The sequence below is a fragment of the Lithobates pipiens genome, unplaced genomic scaffold (genome assembly GCF_037356315.1).
Source record: "Lithobates pipiens isolate NorthernLeopardFrog02 unplaced genomic scaffold, aLitPip1_a1.2 Scaffold_23, whole genome shotgun sequence".
NCBI classification, from domain to species: Eukaryota; Metazoa; Chordata; class Amphibia; order Anura; family Ranidae; genus Lithobates; species Lithobates pipiens.
In genome coordinates this window covers 233,514,607-233,535,467 of record NW_027507785.1, presented here as the reverse complement: position 1 = coordinate 233,535,467, position 20,861 = coordinate 233,514,607, and the positions used below count along the sequence as shown (strand labels likewise).

General features: G+C 47.4%; 1 protein-coding gene across 2 annotated transcripts in view; it reads left to right on the top strand.

Moving 5' to 3' along the window:
- The window catches only part of CDC7 (cell division cycle 7), a 90,565-nt gene that overhangs the window by 29,394 nt on the left and 40,310 nt on the right, over positions 1-20,861 (top strand). For both annotated transcript variants that reach the window (XM_077452934.1, XM_077452933.1), the window contains one exon: positions 5,407-5,549. In XM_077452934.1, coding sequence (XP_077309060.1) covers positions 5,407-5,549 — 143 coding nt within the window. The remainder of the gene's footprint in view (positions 1-5,406; positions 5,550-20,861) is intronic.

Genomic DNA, 20,861 nt, shown 5'->3' with positions numbered 1-20,861 from the left:
AGAGAGGTGACTGTGGAGGAGGGTCATCCATTTTCTCAATGTCAGCCTCAGCCAGGTATCCCTTTTTAAAAGGAGATTAAATAAAGTCTGCAGGGGAGCACAGTAACACGCACTCCATTTTTGTGACTAACCCGCCATACATGCTGGTATCTATCTGCTTGCACCTAATAGGGCTAGGCGCTACTGGTTTCACTGGCACCGTACCACCTGCCCCTGATAGGGCTAGGCGGTACGGTGCCAGTGAAACCAGTGAAATCCTTCCTTTCTATAGTGGCCGGCAGCACGGGTGAAGGATCGTGGGTTGATTTTTACATGCTGCTGCAGCTGGGACACAGGTCTGTACTGCAGGCGGCCGGGTACAGTGTTACCCGCGAATCGGCATGGTTTGCACAATAATCGGCCGTTGCCGATTTCATAAAAACAGCCAAATATCAGCCGATGGATCGGTCGACCTCTAGTTACGATACAAATTCAGGAATGCTAGGGAGGGGGAGTAAAAGATTTTTGGTGAATGTTAATTTAGTGTTGAACTATTAAACGCCCCAAAAACTGAATATATTGCAGCCTACCAGACCTTTTTTAAAGTGTAATTTCAGCCTAACTTCTCTCCACATAACACCCGATACAGGTCACATAAACCTGTATCGGTGAGTGGAGCTCTACCTTCCCTGCTCACTGACATGGGAGGTGGAGCTGCAGGATCACATGGCTAAATGGGTCACGCTCAAAGTTGTCTTTTTAGTGGCCATAGTCGCAACTAGACGCATTAGCAAGCAGCAAGCAATTTCCATAAGAGACTTTTTTTTTTTACGTTTTTGAAGACGGGCTGGTGCTATGCACAAACCCAGTTTTTTTTTTTTTGCCTAAAGTCGTGACAAAATTCCATAGAACTCAGGAAATTGTTTTACCTTAATTCTGTGGGTCCCCCACCAATCCGACGCAAATAGAGTTCCAACTGGATGCGAGAGCCTGTGTCTTGCGTTATCTGGAATTGTCGAAAAGCATTAGAAATTCCAATTCCGGAGGGTGGGAGGGAAGGGGGGGAAAAAAAAAACTAAAATAAAAGGAGGGAAAGTGGAATACGTAAAAACAGTAGAGATAAATAAGAAATGGGCTCTCAGTTATGTAAACCAGGGAAATTGTATTTTTGGTAGAGATTAAAAGGGACTGAGCACCGACGAATGTTTGTATGTATTTATGAAAATGTATGTAACTGGACTATGTAACCTCCTTGAAGTTTAAATAAAGAATATATAAAAAGAAATTCCAATTCTCTATTCGCTGTCGGGGAAATAAATTGGGGGCCCAAGCTTCAAAAAAACAGTTGCAAGATGGATTAAACAAGCTGTTGTGGAAGCTTCTAACATTTAGAAAAAAAAGTCCCTTTTCCCCCATGGCTCACTACACATTCACTCCGCTTCTTGGGCAGAGCAAGCTGGAGCGACACCAGAACAAATCTGTCGAGCAGCAACATGGTGAAACTACTCGACTTTCATGAAACATTGTAGATTGGACCTTATCTCAGCGCAAGACCAAGTGTTTGGGAGAAAAGTCCTCCAAATGGTAGTACAACACCCCATCCCCCCCCCCCCCCCCCAAAAAAATCTGGCAAGTTCTCATTGATCCTCTCTAGTGCTGTCCTGGACAGACTAGAGAAAACTAGAGTTAGACCCCTTTCACACTGGGGCGTTTTTCATGCGCTTTAGCGTTAAAAAATACGCCTGAAAGAAGCCGCAACTGCAATCCCAATGTAAAAGCCCGAGTGCTTTCACACCAAGGCGCTGCGCTGGCAGGGCGTCAAAAAAAAAGTCCTGCAAGCAGCTTCTTTGCAGCGCTTTTGGAGCGGTGAATACCACCATGGGACGCGCCTGTAAAACGCCTGAAAAACGCTATTGGCAGCAGCGTTTTGTGGGCGCTTTTAACCCTTTATTTGGCCACTAGCAGGGGTTAAAAGTGCCCCAATAACGCTCGAAAAACGCTGGTAAAGTGCTGCTAGTTTAAGCGGCGCTTTACGAGCGTTTTTGTTTCTGAAGCCGTTCTGGGAAGTTCTCGGTTAGACTGAGGAAGAGGGATTGGAAGCCTCCATTTAAAGATCTGGTTATGTGTTTCCTTCCTCCAGAGGTGGAACCCATCTCTCTAGTGCTGTCCTGGACGACTCCTAGAAACAGTACACCTTCTCATTCAAAGAGTTTTCTTTATTTTCATGACTATGAAAATTGTAGATTCACACTGAAGGCATCAAAACTATGAATTAACACATGTCCAATTATATACTGAACAAAAAAAGTGTGAAACAACTGAAAATTTGTCTTATATTCAAGAGGTAGTCACCTGAAATGGTTTTCACTTCACAGGTATGTCCTGTCAGGTTTAATAAGTGGGATTTCAAGCCTTATAAATGGGGTTGGGACCATCAGTTGTGTTGTGCAGGAGGTGGATACAGTACACAGCTGATAGTCCTACTGAATAGACTGTTAGACTTTGTATTATGGCAAGAAAAAAGCAGCCAAGTAAAGAAAAACGAGTGGCCATCATTACTTTAAGAAATTAAGGTCAGTCGGTCCGAACAATTGGGAAAACTTTGAAAGTGTCCCCAAGTGCAGTGGCAAAAACCATCAAGCACTACAAAGAAACTGACTGACATGAGGACCGCCCCAGGAAAGGAAGACCAAGAGTCACCTCTGCTGCGGACGATAAGTTCATCCGAGTCACCAGCCTCAGAAATCGCAGGTTAACAGCAGCTCAGATTAGAGAACAGGTCAATGCCACACAGAGTTCTAGCAGCAGACACATCTCTAGAACAACTGTTAAGAGGAGACTGTGTGAATCAGGCCTTCATAGTAAAATAGCTGCTAGGAAACCACTGCTGAGGACAGGCAACAAGCAGAAGTGACTTGTTTGGGCTAAAGAACACAAGGAATGGACATTAGACCAGTGGAAATCTGTGCTTTGGTCTGATGAGTACAAGTTTGAAATCTTTGGTTCCAACCACCGTGTCTTTGTGCGACGCAGAAGAGGTGAACGGATGGACTCTACATGCCTGGTTCCCACCGTGAAGCATGGAGGAGGTGTGATGTGTTGGGGTGCTTTGCTGGTGACACTGTTGGGGATTTATTCAAAATTGAAAGCATACTGAACCAGCATGGCTACCACAGCATCTTGCAGCGGCATGCTATTCCATCCGGTTTGCGTTTAGTTGGACCATCATTTATTTTTCAAATAGGACAATGAGCCCAAACACACCTCCAGGCTGTGTAAGGGCTATTTGACCAAGAAGGAGAGTGATGGGGTGCTGCGCCAGAGGACCTGGCCTCCACAGTCAACGGACCTGAACCCAATCGAGATGGTTTGGGGTGTGCTGGACAGCAGAGTGAAGGCAAAAGGGCCAACGAGTGCTAAGCATCTCTGGGAACTCCTTCAAGACTGTTGGAAAGCCATTTCAGGTGACTACCTCTTGAAGCTCATCAACAGAATGCCAAGAGTGTGTGGAGCAGTAATCAAAGCAAAAGGTGACTACTTTGAAGAACCTAGAATATAAGACATATTTTCAGTTGTTTCACACTTTTTTGTTCAGTATATAATTGGACGTGTGTTAATTCATAGTTTTGATGCCTTCAGTGTGAATCTACAATTTTCATAGTCATGAAAATAAAGAAAACTCTTTGAATGAGAAGGTGTGTCCAAACTTTTGGTCTGTACTGTATATGTGTGTGTGTGTGTGTGTGTGTGTGTATATGTATATATATTATATATTATTTATTTTTAATACACGGGTAAGTCATAATACGTACCTTTAGCATTAGGCTGGAACTTCACTTAAATAGGGTGGCTGCACTTGTTGTGTGTGTGGTGTTCCCCCCCCCCCCCCCCCCTTCTTTCCCAAGCCCTCTTCCAAGACAGCTTCACGAGGGTGGCCTCTCCCACCTAGACAGGGAATACGTGCTCCATATTAATACAAAGACCCTACACCCTGCAGTCCTTCAGTTGGTTTTCTTCCAGCCTTACAGGACCGCAACTTTTTTTTTTTTCCTGCAGGCCACTCTACTAGGTGGCAAGGGTCTCCCAAACATGGTCTTCCCTTAACAGGAGCATGCATCCCTGGGAGGTGCTATTGCCTGAATCTTTGGATCAGCATTCTGCTGGTGGCAAATAGAAGATTTAGGGACCCCCTCCCTTTTTAAATTGTCCAGGTGATACCTCCAGGGTTGGAGGATTCACCTGTCCATGTGGGCTGCAGAGGTTGGTGGATCTGTTCCCAAACAATGTTGAACTCCAGAATGTGCTGCTGTAAAGTACCTGTGTAGATGGTGTGGCCAATGACACTGGAGGCTTCAGTAGAACATGACTTCTGGTGCTTGGAGTGTGACGTAATGTCTGTGTGTGGTGGAAGTTGCAGGCAGCCATCCTGGCTATGGGTGGTGGATGCCGCAATGCACAGCGAAGCCCAGAACTGGTGGCCTTTTACTAGAGGGTGCCTGATCCACAGTGCCATGCTGTGGGCAGAGCCTACAACGGTATAAAATTCTGGGGAGAGTGCCTGAAGTCTGGTATCAAAGGAAGTGGCCATGCCAGATTTGACTGAGCAAGTGGAGACCAGAGCTAAGGTAGGAAAGTGGGGTTGGTAAGGGGCTACTTCAGGTTTCTTCCCATCACTTGCTGCTGGAACAAGTATGTTTAGTTTATATGCAGAGACATAAGCTGGCATATTCTCACCCCTCGAAGGGTGGGTACCTCTGGTGGGGGTAGTTCCCTGGCTTGCAGCACTGACTTGTTTCTATACTCTGCTGGGACTCTGCGTGCACATGGTTAGCATCTTTTGAGAAGGCCTTGTGGTGGGTGCAACGGGCATCAGCCGTGAAACCTCCAAAAGGAAATGTGTAAAATCAAAATGTCATGCTCTGGGGGGGGGGGGGGGGGGGGATGGGCGCACAGCCACACAGGGAGGACGTGAAGACTGAATTATTAAACCTCCTAAACTGGTTCATGGCTTGTATATGAAGAAATGGTGCACACTTTTGGTCGCAGGGGAATTAGCCATGACCCTACAAACTGCAGCCATAACATGTGAGCCCATCCATATATTGCAGACACTACACAAGAAAGCTACGCTAATACCTAGTTAAAACAACAAACTTGAAAGTGTACAATCCCTTTTACAGCATTAATCATACTAGCAGAGGAAGGGGCATCATTAACGACTCAGGCGCTGCTGTTTTGTGCAGTTCTGTCCATCCAACACAGAGTACCCACACGGTCTTTAAAAATTCTGTGAATTTTGTTTACTCGTTATGCTACATATCATATTTTTTGTCCTACTTGTTACTTCAAATTCCTAACTTATCGCTCATTTGCAAACGGCTTTCTTTGTTCTGCTGACATGTCTGTATTTTATTATTTTTTTAATAGGATATTTTACATTCTCTAAGCTTTCAAGAAGCAAAGGAATACATGTTTAACCTATTTAAAGCACTTAAACGTATCCACTACTTTGGGATCGTTCACCGGGATGTTAAACCAAGCAACTTCTTGTATAACAGGAAAGTGAAGCGGTACGTTTGGGCACTTTATTATATAGGTCATGTTATATGTACATAATGTATGTGATTGGCTAGCATAAAGTGTTTATCTATAAAAAAAAAGGCTCATGTACTGCTTTTCCTGTTAGGAGTAATTTATATGTATTATATCCAGAGGATTGCAGAACTGGCTCCAAACACTTGATTCCTAGCTCCAGCACACACTCTGCCCAAAGCTTCAGTCTTTATGAAGAACCTCTGTGTCTTTTACAATACAGGGTCAGTTACCTTGTATTGTACACATAGGAGACTATAGTGTAACTGGAGCCAGAGCAGCTGCAGGGGACCAGTCTCTGGTCTGGGCGGAGTTTGCAGCCATGAGGAGTAAGTTAAGTATCCTTAACCACTTGACCACTGGGCCTTAATAACCAGACAAATTTTCAGCTTTCGGTGCTCTCACATTTTGAATGACAATTACTCAGTCATGCAACACTGGACCTACATGAAATTTTTGTCCTTTTTTTCACACAAATGGAGCTTTCTTTTGGTGGTATTTAATCACCGCTGGGTTTTTTATTTTTTGTGCTATAAAAGAAAAAATACAGAAAATTCTGTAAAAAATGAATTTTTCTTTGTTTCTGTTATAAAATTTAGCAGATTAGTCATTTTTTCTTGATAAATTTTGGCCAAAATTTATACTACTACATATCTTTGGTAAAAATAAGTACAAATTGGTGGATATTATTTGGTCTTTGTGAAAGTTAGAGTCCACAAGCTATGGTGCCAATATCTGAAAATTGATCACACCTGAAGTACTGACTGGCCTATTTGAATTCTTGAGACCCTAACATGCCAGAAAAGTACAATTACCCCCCCAAATTACCCCTTTTTGGAAAGAAGACATTCCAAGGTATTTAGTAAGAGGCATGATGAGTTTTTTGAAGTTGTCATTTTTCCCACAATTCTTTGCAAAATCAAGATTTTTTTTTTCACTTTTTTTTTTTTTAACAAAATTGTCATATCAGTTTATTTCTCACACAGCATATGCATACCACAAATTACACCCCAAAACACATTCTACTATTACTCCCGAGTACGGCGATACCACATGTGTGAGACTTTTACACAGTGTGCCCATATACAGAGGCCCAACATGCAGGGAGCGCCATCAGGCGTTCTGGAGCACCCAGGACAATTCTGACATTTCTCTCCTACATGTAAAAATCATCATTTATTTGCTAGAAAATTACATAGAATCCCAAAACATTATATATATGTTTTTTTAGCAAACACCCTGGAGAATACAATGGTGGTCGTTGCAACTTTTTATCTCGCACGGTATTTGCGCAGCAATTTTTCGAATGCTTTTTTTTGGGAAAAAAACAGTTTTGTGCTTAAAAAAAAAAACACAGTAAAGTTAGCCCAATTTTTGCATAATGTGAAAGATGAAGTTACACCGAGTAAATCGATACCCAACATGTCACTCTTCAAAATTGCAATGGCGCCAAACGTCGCTACTTAAAAATCCCTGTAGGCGACCATTTAATTTTTTTTTACTGGTTATATGTTTTGAGTTAGAGTAGGTCTAGGGCTAGAATTATTGCTCTCGCTCTAACGTTCGCGGTGATACCTCACGTGTGGTTTGAACACCGTTTTCATATGTGGGCGGGACTTACGTATGCGTTCGCTTCTGCATGCGAGCACATGGGGACAGGGGCGCTTTAAAAAAAAAAAATGTATTGTTCATTTTACTTTATTTTAGTTTGACATTTTTTTTTCCCCAAAAATAAATTTTTTGATCACTTTTATTCCTATTACAAGGAATGTAAACATCCCTTGTAATAGGAATATGGCATGACAGGTCCTCTTTACAGTGAGATATGGGGTCAATAAGACCCCGCATCTCACCTCTAAGCTGGGAAGCCTGAAAAAAAAAAAAAAAGATTCTGGATTTGATCGTATTGGCGAGTCGGTAGAAGCACCGGAAGCTGGAGGGGGGGGGGGGGTGTCTATGGCTGGGTATTGCAGGGTATCACCGACTATGGCTGGGTATCTCAGAGTATGGCGTTGCAGAGCGTTGCAGGATATTAGAGGGTGTTGCAGAGCATTGCAGGGCGTTGCAGAGTGTTGCAGGGTTAATTTTCGGTGAGCAGCGATGTGGGCACTGCAGATGCAGCCCACATCGCTGCTGACACCGATCTCTTCCCCCTCCGCTGTTCCGATCGGTACAGAGAGGGGGAGGGAGGAACCGGCATCATAACATGATGCCGGTTTGTTTACAAGTGATCACTCCGTCATTTGACGGAGCGATCACGTGGTAAACGGCCGCTATGAGCGGCTGTTTACCGTGATCCGTGATGCGCGTGGTCCTGTGGACCCAGCAGTCACGGATGCTCTCGAGTGTGCGCCCCAGGGGGTGCGCGAGAGCGGAAATCTGGGAGGACGTCATATGACGGCCTCCCAGAGTTAAGAAACCGCCCTGTAGCCGTCATTCGGCTATAGGGCGGTTGTTAAGTGGTTAATCCTCTGTCCCTAGGCTAAAAAAGCAGTTTTTGTTTTAAGCAACCGAGAAAAAAATAACTTTATCCGCTGGCAGACCAGATGCCGCAGTTATGTGGCAAGCTGGCTCGGCTACGCAAATTGACAGTCCTGTCTGGGCACACGTGCAGATTGGTTAGTGGGTCCAGTGGACTCTGTGGCCACCAACGATCGTTCCCCGCGAACAGAATGGAGGATCTGCCAGAGTAAACAAGCGGGATTTCCTTTCTGACGGATGACGGATCTGTGTGTTATCCCGGGCAGCCCTTGTCCCATACAGTTAGTAAACACACCCAAGGAGAACAGTTGCCCTAGAGCCCTAGTTTTAACCCCTTCCTTGCCAGTGTCATTAGTACAATGTCTGTGCATAGTTTTAGCACTGATCACTGTAATGTCACTGGTTCCCAAAAATGTCAGAAGTCCGATCTGTCTGCTGCAATGTCTGTCCTGCTAAAAATCACTGATCACCGCCATTACTAGCAAAAAATAAAAATGCCATAAATATATCCCCTATTTTGTAGATGCTATAACTTTTGCGCAAATCAATCAATATACACTTATTGGTTTTTGTTTTTTTACCAAAAATATGTAGCGGAATACACATTGGCCTAAATTGAGAGAGAAATTTGATTTCTCTTATATTCACCGACCGACACAGTTCCTCTCTTAGCCATTGGGTTGTTATGCCCTATTACTATGAGATACTAGGCATTAGTTGTAATACAACACTTGGAACTCTTAGTTCCACCCAGGGGGTGTTCCCTTGGGCAACAACCCTCCAGCCTGCCATGCAGCCATCAGTACATCAACGAGCAGTATAACGTAAAGAGAAAAAGGAGAGGCGGGTGCTGTCAGTCAGTGAATTGCAGAGAAAAGGATTTTATGGTGAGTACAATAAGTCCTATTTTCTCTTATATTCACCGACCGACACAGCTCCTCTTAGCCATTGGGACATCCCCAAGCAGTGCCAAAAGAGGGGTGGGAAAACGGCATAGAAACTTCATCCACCATGGCAAGTGGGAACTAGTGAAATTTTACCCACAAAAAACAGTGCGTGGAGAAATCCACCACAAAACCAGGGTACCCTCAACGGGAGTGACCACCCACAACAGCACAAAAAAACTGAGGAATGTAATGCAACAGCGCATTAACGTAACGGTACTGTGTTTTTATCTAAAAACCAGGAAAAAATATATTGCATAATCAATTGCAACTATACGGCCGCCTGCAAAACGTTGCGGCCAAAACAGGCATCAGCCGATGCACTGACTTCTACCTTGTAGAACTTGGTAAACGTGTGGACAGACTACCAGGTTGCCGCTTTACACACCTGTGCGACATGCACTTGGTGTCGGAAGGCTCAACACGTTCCGATTGCCCTTGTGGAGTGGCCGGAAAAGGGGGGCACCTGCCCCTTCAAGGTGTAGGCTTGCACTACAATCTGTCTAATCCACCTGGAAATGGTTGCCGACGAGACCGCCATGCCTTTCTTTGGTCCAGCCCCCGAAACAAACAATGAGTCTGACTTCCGAAAGGGAGCAGTGGCAGACAAATACACCTTAAGAGCCGGGGCCACCTCCTTAGGATGTTTCAGCTTAGGACACAGAGATAACACAATGTCCTCATTGATATGAAAAGCCGAGACCAATATGTAGCGGAATACATACTGGCCTAAATTGAGAAAGAAATTTGATTTTCTCTTATTCACCGCCCGACACAGCTCCTCTTAGCTATTGGGATGTTATGCCCTATTACTAGGAGATACTAGGCTTTAGTTGTAATACAACACTCAGAACTTTTAGTTCCGCCCAGGGGGCAGTCCCTTGGGCAACAACCCTCCAGCCTGCCATGCAGCCATCAGTTTTATTTTGCCTAGTGAAGAAGGACCTAGGAACCCTGCGGGCCCGTCGGTCCCTGTTGTGTGTGTGTGTGTGTGTGTGTGTGTGTGTTTTTTTTTGCAGAACCGTGGCTTTTTGCACAAGGTGATTAATCCTGTGATCTACTATCAACAGCCAGCTGGGTGACAGGCTGGATACGCTTATCCTTGTAGTCTCCCCAGTCCGGCCATCGAGCGTGCACAGGCCGCAGCTACGCACTAGGCAGGCCACAAGGAAACCTCAGCACTAGAGGTAGTCGGTGAGCTTTTATGCTCCGGGGTATACCTATGACCGGACTACTGATATCTGTGTCACAGTATGCCGGGCCAGCAGCCACCCTGTACTGATCAGTGAGTGGGTCTGTGATGGAATGTCTCCCAGCTCTTCAGGATTGGTAAGTACAACTCTCCCTGCCTCGGCGGGGCTGAACAGCTGGGCATTCCCTGGGAGGTCGATTCGGCGGGTCCCTCACCTCCCTCTCTTCTCTCCTTATCTTCCCTCCCCCCTGCCTTCCCCGAGGGGGATGCTGCATGTGGCTGCTGAGCGATGTGTATGTGTCTATGCAGGGGCTCTCCGGGGGGCTCTCACCTGGGGGGGGGGTACGCTGACTAGATTTGTCCTGGGTCCTGTTTTTCATGCCCCTGGAAGGTGTCTATGAGGCCATGCTGCTGTCCTGCGTTGCCCTGTGCTCACCGCTATTGATTTTTTTCCCTGTACTCATGGAGCTGCTTTTGGTGGCCATTTTAGGTGTGGGCAAAGGCTCTCCTTGGCTTCAGTGGCCATTTTCCTGGTGATTTCCTATTCAGAACACCAGCGGCCATTTTCTTGAAGCCTGAAATAGTTTTTTAGTGTTCTCTAGCGGCAGCATGTGCTCCTGTGCCCTCACAGCCATTTTCCCTGTGTTTTATGTCCTTTTGCTGGGCGGCCATTTTATTGAAGCCTGAGCAAACTTCAGAGCGGTTTTAGTGCCATTTGCAGCTGCTTCCACCGAGACAGCACCTGGGAGACAACAGGGACTACAGGAACTACCTGCTGAATAGCGCAGAACTCCTTAGGGTGGTGAGTCCAGCGGGAAAGAGCCCCTCAGCCAGCGGCAGTAAGGAGGGTGGGACTGTCCTAAGTCCCCTTCGGGTGGCAGACAGGGTAGGGTCAGCATGGCTTCAGAAACTGGTGTTTCCCAAGTGTTCTTCCAGGACAGCCCTTGAGAGATGGAGCTCCTCCCATCGACCCAGGAAACACATTGCCACAGTTCAAAAGGCGGTCCCTCAGGTCCCTGGTCAGTCATTTGTGTTTCCTCCGTCGGAGGAACATGTTGCCAGGAACCTGAAGGCCCCTCTCAGGGGCTGCCTGAGAACCTGTAGCCATGAGGGACCGGGTCCTATTCCTTGGCTGCAGTTTTGGGTCCATACCTTTTTTAAACGGCTCGGGTACCGTCCAGCTGATTCGGAGCAGACCCGTTACCCTCCTCCTTCCAGTGCCGAGGTGGCCAGGGGCAGAATGGCGCTGGTTTCCCCCGGGAGCGGTGAGTGGAACCTCCATCTCAGCTCCTTGTTGCGGTGGGGTCGGAGACGCCGAGCGTCACTTCCGGCGGAACCGCGTCATCACTGCGTGCCGAGACTTCCGGTTCCGGGTCTCTAAAGGTACAAGGAGGAGAGGGAGAGCCAGCGCTGTGCCTGTGAAGCCCGACCAGCGTCCAGCAATACCGGACTAGCGGCGGGATCGGGAGCATCAGAGGGGGACCATGGAGGCTATTCCCCAGGATACTCCGGCGGAGACAGGCACCAGCCAATCCCAGGTAGGCTGCTGGGCATGCTATTACTCTGGTGGAGTGGTGGTGTTTGTAGGCTGGGTCCTGTAGTGCCCCACGGTGGCGGTTTACTCACAGTGAGATTGTTTGCACTTGGTGATTGAAGGAGGGACATGGGGCTGACGCTAAGAAATCCTTTGTCTTCTTATTTCAAGCTAAAGATATCCCAAGGGAAGACAAGACAGGCCGCAAAAAGTGTCCTAATTGTGGGAATAGGTTGTCCTCTGGCTCTAACAAAGCCCTATGCAAGCAATGCATTGCAAGCTTGCTTAAATCTGAGGCAGATTCCCCTTTAGCAAAGTTTTTGGGCTCCTTTAAAGAGGAAATGGCGTCGACCTTTAAGTCCCTCCGGGAGTTAATCACTGACGTGGGATCAGCTGCAGCTGCCTCCACGAGTAAAGCAACTATAATCTCTTCCTCACCATGCCTTACAACACCCAGCTCAGGGGAGCCCCGTATGATCAGGGAGCCTAGCCCCACGTTGATTAGCCCCGATTCCTCTGACACTGACTCGGGTCAGGAAGAGGATCAAGTAACATCCAAAGCCTCAAAGTATAGATTGTCTCTTGAGGAAGTAGATGAGCTAATGGGGGCTATCTATGATACGCTGGAAATTGAGGAGGAAGAAACTCAGTTATCTAGACATGATCAAATGTATGAGGCTCTGGGGAAAAAGAAAGCAAGGGTTTTCCCTATACATAAGGTGCTTTCTGACCTTGTCCTTAAGGAGTGGTCTGAACCAGATAAAAAGGTTTTCTTTCCTAAATCCCTTAAGAGAAGGTTCCCTTTTGATGAGAGCCCAGAGGCGGTCTGGAATAAAAATCCTAAACTAGACGCCCCTTTGTCCAAAATCTCAAGACAAGCTGATCTGGCTTTTGAAGATATGGGTCACCTGAAAGATCCAATGGACAGGAGAACTGACATTGTCTTAAAGAGGGCCTGGGATGCCTCTATGGCAGGCTTAAAACCAGCTCTAGCCACTTCTTGTGTAGCTAGAAACCTGGAGTTCTGGTTGTCGCAACTTCAAGAACATTTAAAAGCAGGCACTCCTAGGGGGGAGCTTCTGAAATCCTTCCCTATGCTTTTTAAGGCCACCAGTTTCATCTCTGACGCCTCCACGGACTCCGTAAAATTTGCGGCTAAGTCAGCAGCACTTTCAGTGGCAGCAAGGAGGTCAGTATGGATGAAAACCTGGGGGGGAGACACGGCGTCTAAGACCCGCCTGTGCAGCGTCCCTTTTACAGGAGACTTAGTCTTCGGGCCTGAATTAGACTCCGCCTTAGAAAGGACGGCGGATAAAAAGAAAACCTTTCCCGCAAAAAAGAAAAATTTTCAAAGAAAAATTTTTCGTCCCTTTAAAGAACCCTCTAAACCAGAGAAGAGTTCAATCCCCAAAAAACATTGGTCGGGGCATAAAGGGAAAGGAAAAGGGGGCATACTGTTTAGCCGCCCCAATCAGGATCCCAAACCCCAGTGATGCCAGGGTCCCTGTGGGAGGAAGATTAAGCCAATTCCTTCCACAATGGGAAGAGACAACTTCAAACGAATTTGTCTTAAACATAATAAAAAGGGGTCATGCGCTGGAGTTTCACAGCCGCCCTCCTTCAAAGTTTGTAGTGACAAAACTTCCAAGTCACTCAGAAAAGGCCAGGGCCTTACCCTTACTGATAGGGGAGATGGTGGATCAAGAAGTATTGACACCAGTCCCTATACAGGAACAAGGAGACGGTTTTTACTCTCACATTTTTGTAGTAAAAAAGCCGTCAGGAAGATTCAGATTAATTATGAATCTCCGACCATTGAATCGCTCCATCCGTTACAAGAGATTTCGGATGGAGTCCATTTACTCCATAAAGAATCTCCTGCAGAAAGAGATGTTTATGGCTACCCTGGATTTAAGGGATGCTTATCTGCATATTCCAATAAAGGAGGAATGCCAGAAATTCCTTCGAATGGCAGTACAGATAGACACAAGGGTTTACCACTTTCAGTGCCGAGCGCTTCCCTTCGGTCTGTCATCCTCCCCAAGAATCTTTACCAAAGTTCTCGGAGAGGCTTTAGTTCCACTGAGGCTTCAGTCAGTCTCAATTATTCCCTACCTAGACGATCTACTCCTAACAGCACGCTCGGAGAGTCGTCTTTCTCAGGATCTGGAGTTGACTCAACTCAGCCTGAGTCGGTTAGGGTGGATTGTCAGCCAGGAGAAATCCAAGACAACCCCAACACAGGAGATCCTGTATCTGGGTTACTGGATCAAGTCAGTAGATCAAAAAATTATACTGCCGGAAGAAAAGATTTTGAATCTGTGGCAGAGAATATCTTTTCTTCAATGCAGCCCCAAATGTACAGTGAGGGAAGTAATGTCGGTCTTAGGTCTTATGACAGCAGCCATTCCAGCCGTACAATGGGCCAGGTTCCACCAAAGAGACCTTCAGGGGTTTCTGCTAGAACAATTAAGGGGCAGAGATCTGGAGGAGGAAGTTTTGATCCCCTCAAGGATAAAACGCTCCCTCTGGTGGTGGAAGGACAGGGAGAACCTGAACAAAGGGGTTCATTGGGTCCTTCCTATCACTTCAACACTGACAACAGATGCGAGCAGTTGGGGCTGGGGAGCCCACCTCGGCTCAAGCTGGGTCCAGGACAAGTGGACCCCGGAAGAGAAATGTTTCTCTTCCAACTGGAAAGAGCTAACAGCAATCCTGAGAGCGGTCTTAGCCTTTCACCCCACAATACAGGGTCACCATCTACAAGTCCGTTCAGACAATATGACGGCTGTAGCATACATAAACAAACAGGGAGGTACCAAAAGTCCTCGTTTGATGGTAGTAGCCAGACGCATTTTCCAGTGGGCAGAAGCCAATCTGGAATCCATTTCTGCAGTCCACCTGAAAGGAGAGCTGAACAACACGGCGGACTTCTTGAGTCGACAAAAGATTTCGAACCAAGAATGGTCCTTACACCCAGAGGCATTCAATCTCATAACAAATCACTGGGGAAAACCAGAGGTAGACCTTTTTGCGAACAAAAACAATGCAAAGGTTCCAAATTTTTTCTCGCTAAACCCAGGAGATCGGCCCCTGGCTGTAGATGCCTTGCAAGCTCCATGGTCTTTCAGTCTGGCGTATGCTTTTCCCCCTCTTCATCTCATTCCGAGGGTCCTAGCAAGATTCCTCAAGGAAAAAACCTGTTTGATTCTAGTAGCACCGTTTTGGCCCAGGAGACCATGGTTCACAACGTTGCTACAATTGACAGATTATCCACCTCTAAGGCTTCCCTACAGACAGGACCTCCTGTCGCAGGGACCTCTTTACCATCCACAGGTCGCCACACTGAAGCTTTCGGCGTGGTTACTGAGGAGGAAATCTTAAAGAGTAAGGGCCTGACAGATGAGGTAATTGCGACCTTACTACAGAGTCGCAAACCAGTCACGAGGGCTATTTACAAAAAAGTCTGGAAAAAATTTAATAGCTGGTTGAATAGCCGTGACATAAACACGGCTAATATTCTACAGTTTTTACAGGAAGGTGTAAACAAGGGTTTAACCCTAAGTACCATTAAGGTACAGATAGCTGCCTTAAGTGTGTACCTAGATGAACGTTTACAGGAAAATCCTTTTGTCGCTAGATTCTGTAAGGCAGTCGCTAGACGCAAGCCAGTCAGAGTCACCAAAGTCCCATCCTGGGATTTAGCAGTTGTACTAAAAGCTTTCTTGGGGTCACCCTTTGAGCCTATCTCGGAGGCCTCCTTAAGGCTTGTTACATTTAAGACAGTACTCCTGGTGGCAATCACTTCAGCCCGTAGGGTCAGTGAAATCCAAGCCCTTTCCATCAGGGAACCTTTTCTACAGATCCTAGAAGACAGAGTCATTCTAAAGACAGACCCTGGGTTCTTACCAAAGGTAGCATCTAGCTTCCATAGGTCCCAAGATATTGTCCTTCCCTCATTTTGTCAAAATGCAGCAAATGAGAAAGAGGAACGTTTTCATTTATTGGATGTGAGGAGGTGTATTCTAGAATACCTTAAAGTAACAAATCCATTCAGAATTTCAGACTCCCTTTTTGTCCTTTTCTCCGGACAGCGTAGGGGACAGAAAGCTTCAAAAGTAACCATAGCTAGATGGATTAGGCTAGCTATAGCAGAGGGGTATAAGGCCTTGAATAGAGATCCTCCTGAGGGTGTTAAAGCTCACTCCACAAGAGCGTTGTCTGCATCCTGGGCAGAAAGAGCTGGTGCCACCCCGGAGCAGGTATGTAAAGCAGCCACATGGTCAAGCTTTTCCACCTTTACAAGGCATTACCGACTGGACTTAATGTCTAGTCAGGATCAGGCCTTTGGGAGGAAAGTCCTCCAGGCCGTGGTCCCCCCCTAATCTGGTAAGTACTTGGGGATCCTCTCAAGGGCTGTCCTGGAAGAACACTTGGGAAAACTGGAGTTAGTACTTACCGGTAACTCCTTTTCCGGTGGTCTTCCAGGACAGCACGATCCCACCCTTTATTTGATTATAATGATGTACTAATGTTATTACCTGTTATGGTTTATATGTTTTTCAGTTCCATCCTTCGGTTCTTGGTGAATGACTGACCAGGGACCTGAGGGACCGCCTTTTGAACTGTGGCAATGTGTTTCCTGGGTCGATGGGAGGAGCTCCATCTCTCAAGGGCTGTCCTGGAAGACCACCGGAAAAGGAGTTACCGGTAAGTACTAACTCCAGTTTTCTTCCCCCAAAATCCAAGCAGTTGCAACCAGATCGCCTGCGGACTGCACAGTGCCTATGGACACCTGGCGGCGGTCCTCAATTCGTTCGTTGCCCAGATGGAGGCGGCACGTGGGAAAAAGGGTGCAAAGAAGCGACCCCCCCCCCCCTCGGGTTCTGCTGAGGCTGGTGACCCCTGCTCTGTCTTGTCAGATGACACTGACCAGGACAGTGAGGATGAGTCCGGGTCCGTGCGCAACAAAGTGCTTGTTGGGGCACTTATCACAGCTGTGCGTGATACCCTGAAGATTCTGGAGCCAGCAGATCCCTCTGCTGATATAGCAGTCCCCTTTGGGTCCCGTTAGCCAGCCCGTTCACCTAAGGTGTTCCCCTATCTGACTTATTTTGACAAGTTCATTTACAAGGAATGGGGTCACCCGCAAGGGACCTTTTCGGTCCCCAAATCCATGGGGATGTTACCCTTTTGAGGAAAGCATTCTTAAAAAGTGGTCGGCTCCTCCGGTCCTGGACCCCCCAGTATCCAGGTTAAATAAAGTAACCACGATCCCGCTAGAGGGGGCTCCTGCATTTAAGGATCCCACGGATAGGAACGCCGAGGCAGTGGCTCGTTCCTTGTTTATGGTCGTGGGGTCTGCCATGTGACCAGTACTGGCGTCCACACTTGTGTCGCAGACACTGAGTGGGCAACACTGTTGCACCGCAAAATTGAGAGCGCAACAGGCTTCGCCTGTCTGCGTGGAACTAGCAGACCAACTAGTGCAAGGTCTTGAGTACGTTTGTTACGCGGCCCTGGATATTCTTCCTTTGTTATCCAGGGCTTCAGTGTCAAAAAAAGCATCCAAAAAAGCCCTGACGGATCTTCCCTTCCTTGGCGACCGGCTCTTTGGATGACATTATTAAAAATACCACTGGTGGTAAGAGTACCCTACTCCCACCCACAGGCCAGGAAGGCTAAGGAGCCACGCTGTAGGCAAGGGCCCTCTTTTACTGCTCAAACGGCTTTTTCGTCCGCCCGGAGCTTCGGCTAAACGTCCCCAGCCCGACAGGACGACCATGGACGGACAAAAACATCCCTGGAGCCGCAAGCCTGCGAACAAAAGTGCTACCGCATGAAGGTTTGCCCCCACCCATGTCTCAGGTGGGGGTCGCCTTCGGGAGTTTGCAGCCCAGTGGTCTTCTCGACTATCCGAGCAATGGATCTGCAATCTGATTTCCACAGGCTACAAGATGGAGTTTCTCTCTTGGCCGCCAAACAGATTCTTCCCCTCCAGCATACCCGTATCCCCGGCCTCGCCGGGGGGCCCTCTTGGGGGCAGTAAGGGACCTGCTGAGTCGCAGGGTGGATGTATCGGTTCCGAAATCGGAACGTTTCCAGGGATTCTACTCAAATCTGTTTGGACATACCCCTTCCTTCTTGGGAACTACAATCTTGGACCTAAAAGCCCTCAATCACTTTGTAAAAGGGCAGAGGTTCAGAATGGAATCGGTTCGCTCAGTAGTCGCTTTGTATACAACTCCCCTGTTTTTTGGAGTGAAGGACTTTGAGAAGTTCTATTTGTGTATCCGGCGTTCCTTGGGCCAAGCCAAAATCTACCAGGGCGTACCTGCAAAAAACAGGGAAGCGAGAGTTTTTCTCCCTTCAGATAAACTGCAGGCTCTCAGATCCGCAGTACAACTACTGATGAACCGCAAGTGGTCGTCGCTCTGCTTCTGCATGCAAGTCCTGGGGCTCATGGTAGCCTCCTTCGAGGCAGTACCATATGCCCAGTTCCACACCAGAGTCCTGCAGAAGGAGATTTTGACAAAATGGTAGAAATCTTGGTTGTCCCTGGATCGACCAGGTCCCTGGTGATTCAGTCCAGGAAGTCATTCCTACCTTTTTTGAAGTGGACAGTGATCACAACGGACGCCAGCCTATTCGGCTGGGGTGGAGTGATGGGGGTTCAGTCAGCTCAGGGCCTCTGGTCGGCGGAAGAATCAAAGTTGCCGATCAATCCGCTCCAACTAAGCCCCTGTACACACGGTCGGACATTCTGCCAACCAAATCCGTCTGATTTTGTCCGTCGGATCTTGTCCGAAACTGTTGCATACACACGGTCGGACTAAGTTGTCGAAAAATCTGATCATTCAGAACGTGATGACGTAATTTCGTTACGATGGGACTACATTCAGGCTAGTAGTCAATAGCTTTGATGTAGGAATTTGATCTGAGCATGTGTGGCACTTGGTCCGATCAAAATTCTCTACACATGATCGGAGTATGTCCGATCGAACCAGTTGGTCGGAAAATATTTCCAACAAGTTGGAAAATTGGGTCCGACAGATTTTCCGAAGGAATCAGTCCGATGCATACCACACAGTCGGATTATCCGACAACGCGGTCCGATAGGACACATTCCGACTGATTCTCCGACTGTGTGTACAAGGGCTAAGAGTGATCAGGCTGTGCCTCTCCACGTGGTCGATGAGACTTCAGGGGTGTCCAATCAGGATCCAGTGAGACAACGCCATGGCTGTGGCATAAATCAATCACCAAGGGGGAACAAGAAGCTCAGCCGCCCCACGGGAGGTTGCTTGCATACTTTGGTGGGCAGAGCGACACGTGCCAGCCCTGTCGGCAATTTACATCCCGGGAGTGGAAAACTGGCCGACTATCTGAGTCGGATCAGTACCAGCTGATCTACGCCTTTCCTCCACTGAAACTTACCACGTCTGCTTCGCAGAGTGGAAGTCGAGGGGATCCCAGTAATACTGCTTGCCCCAGATTGGCCTCAACATCCTTGGTACGCAGACCTAGTGCGCCTGGTGGCGGATGCCCCATGGCAACTGCCATTACGAGAGGACCTTCTGTCTCAAGGTCCTAGTCTCCACCCTGCTTTACCATTGCTGGCTTTAATGGCATGGCTATTGAGAGCCAGGTGTTGAGGAACTGGGGTCTGTCTGACTCGGTGATCCCAACTATGTTGAGCGCACAAATCTTCTCGAAGATATATCATCACACCTGGAAGGCCTACATCTCCATGTGTGAGGAGAAAGGATGACATCCGTGCTACTTTTCTATATCCAGGATCCTGCTGTTTCCTCAGCAAGGAGTAGACCAGAAATTGGCGTTAATTGCCATTAAGGGGCAAATATCAGCCTTGGCTGTCCTTCTCTTTTTTTTTTTTTTCCCAGCGACCCCTGGCATCTCACTCATTAGTGAGTACCTTTGTTCAGGGGATGTGACATGTAGTCCCTTCGGTGCGTCCACAGTTACCCCCGTGGGATTTGAACCTGGTGTTAGCGGCGGTCTTTCACATCTTTCACATCGGCCAGGAGGGTTTCAGAACTGTTGGCTTTGTCCTGCAAGTGCCTTATCTGGTTATCCACAAGGATAAGGTGGTGTTGCATCCGCAACAGTCTTTTCTGCCGAAAGTGGTCTCGGCTTTTCATATCAATGAGGACATTGTGTTACCATCTCTGTGTCCTAAGCCGAAACATCCTAAGGAAGTGGCCCTTCACGCTCTGGACGTGGTTCCGCCTCCTAAGGTGTATTTGTCTGCCATTGCTCCCTTTCTGAAGTCAGACTCGTTTGTTTCGGTGGCTGGTCCAAAGAATGGCATGGCGGTCTCGTCAGCCACCATTTCCAGGTGGATCAGACAGATTGTAGTGCAAGCCTGTCCCTTGAAGGGGCAGGTGCCCCCCTTTTCCGGTCACAGCCCACTCCACAAGGGCAATCAGAACTTCTTGGGCCTTCCGACACAAGCGTCTGTCGCGCAGGTGAGTAAAGCGGCGACCTGTCCACACGTTTACCAAGTTCTACAAGGTCAGCGCATCGGCTGATACCTGTTTTGGCCGCAAAGTTTTGCAGGTGGCCGTATATTTGCAATTGATTATGCAATATATTATCTTTTTTCATGGTTTTTAGATAAAAACACAGTACCGTTACATTAATGCGCTGTTGCATTACATTCCTCAGTTTTTTTTTGTGCGGTTATGGGTAGTCACTCCTGTTGGGTACCCTGGTTTTGTGGTGGATTTCTCAACGCACTGTTTTTCGTGGGTAACGTTTCACTAGTTCCCACTTGCCATGGTGGATGAAGTTTCAATGCTGTTTTCCCACCCCTCGTTTGGTACTGCTTGGGGACGTCCCAATGGCTAAGAGAGGAGCTGTGTCGGTCGGTGAATATAAGAGAAAATAGGATTTATTATACTCGCAGTAAAATCCTTTTCTCTGTAATTCACCGACTGACACAGCACCCGCCCCTCCTTTTTTCTCTTTACGTTATACTGCTCGTTGATGGCTACTACTGATGGCTGCATGGCAGGCTGGAGGGTTGTTGCCCAAGGGACCACCCCCTGGGCGGAACTAAGCGTTCTGAGCGTTGTATTACAACTAATGCAACTAATGCCTAGCATCTCCTACTAAT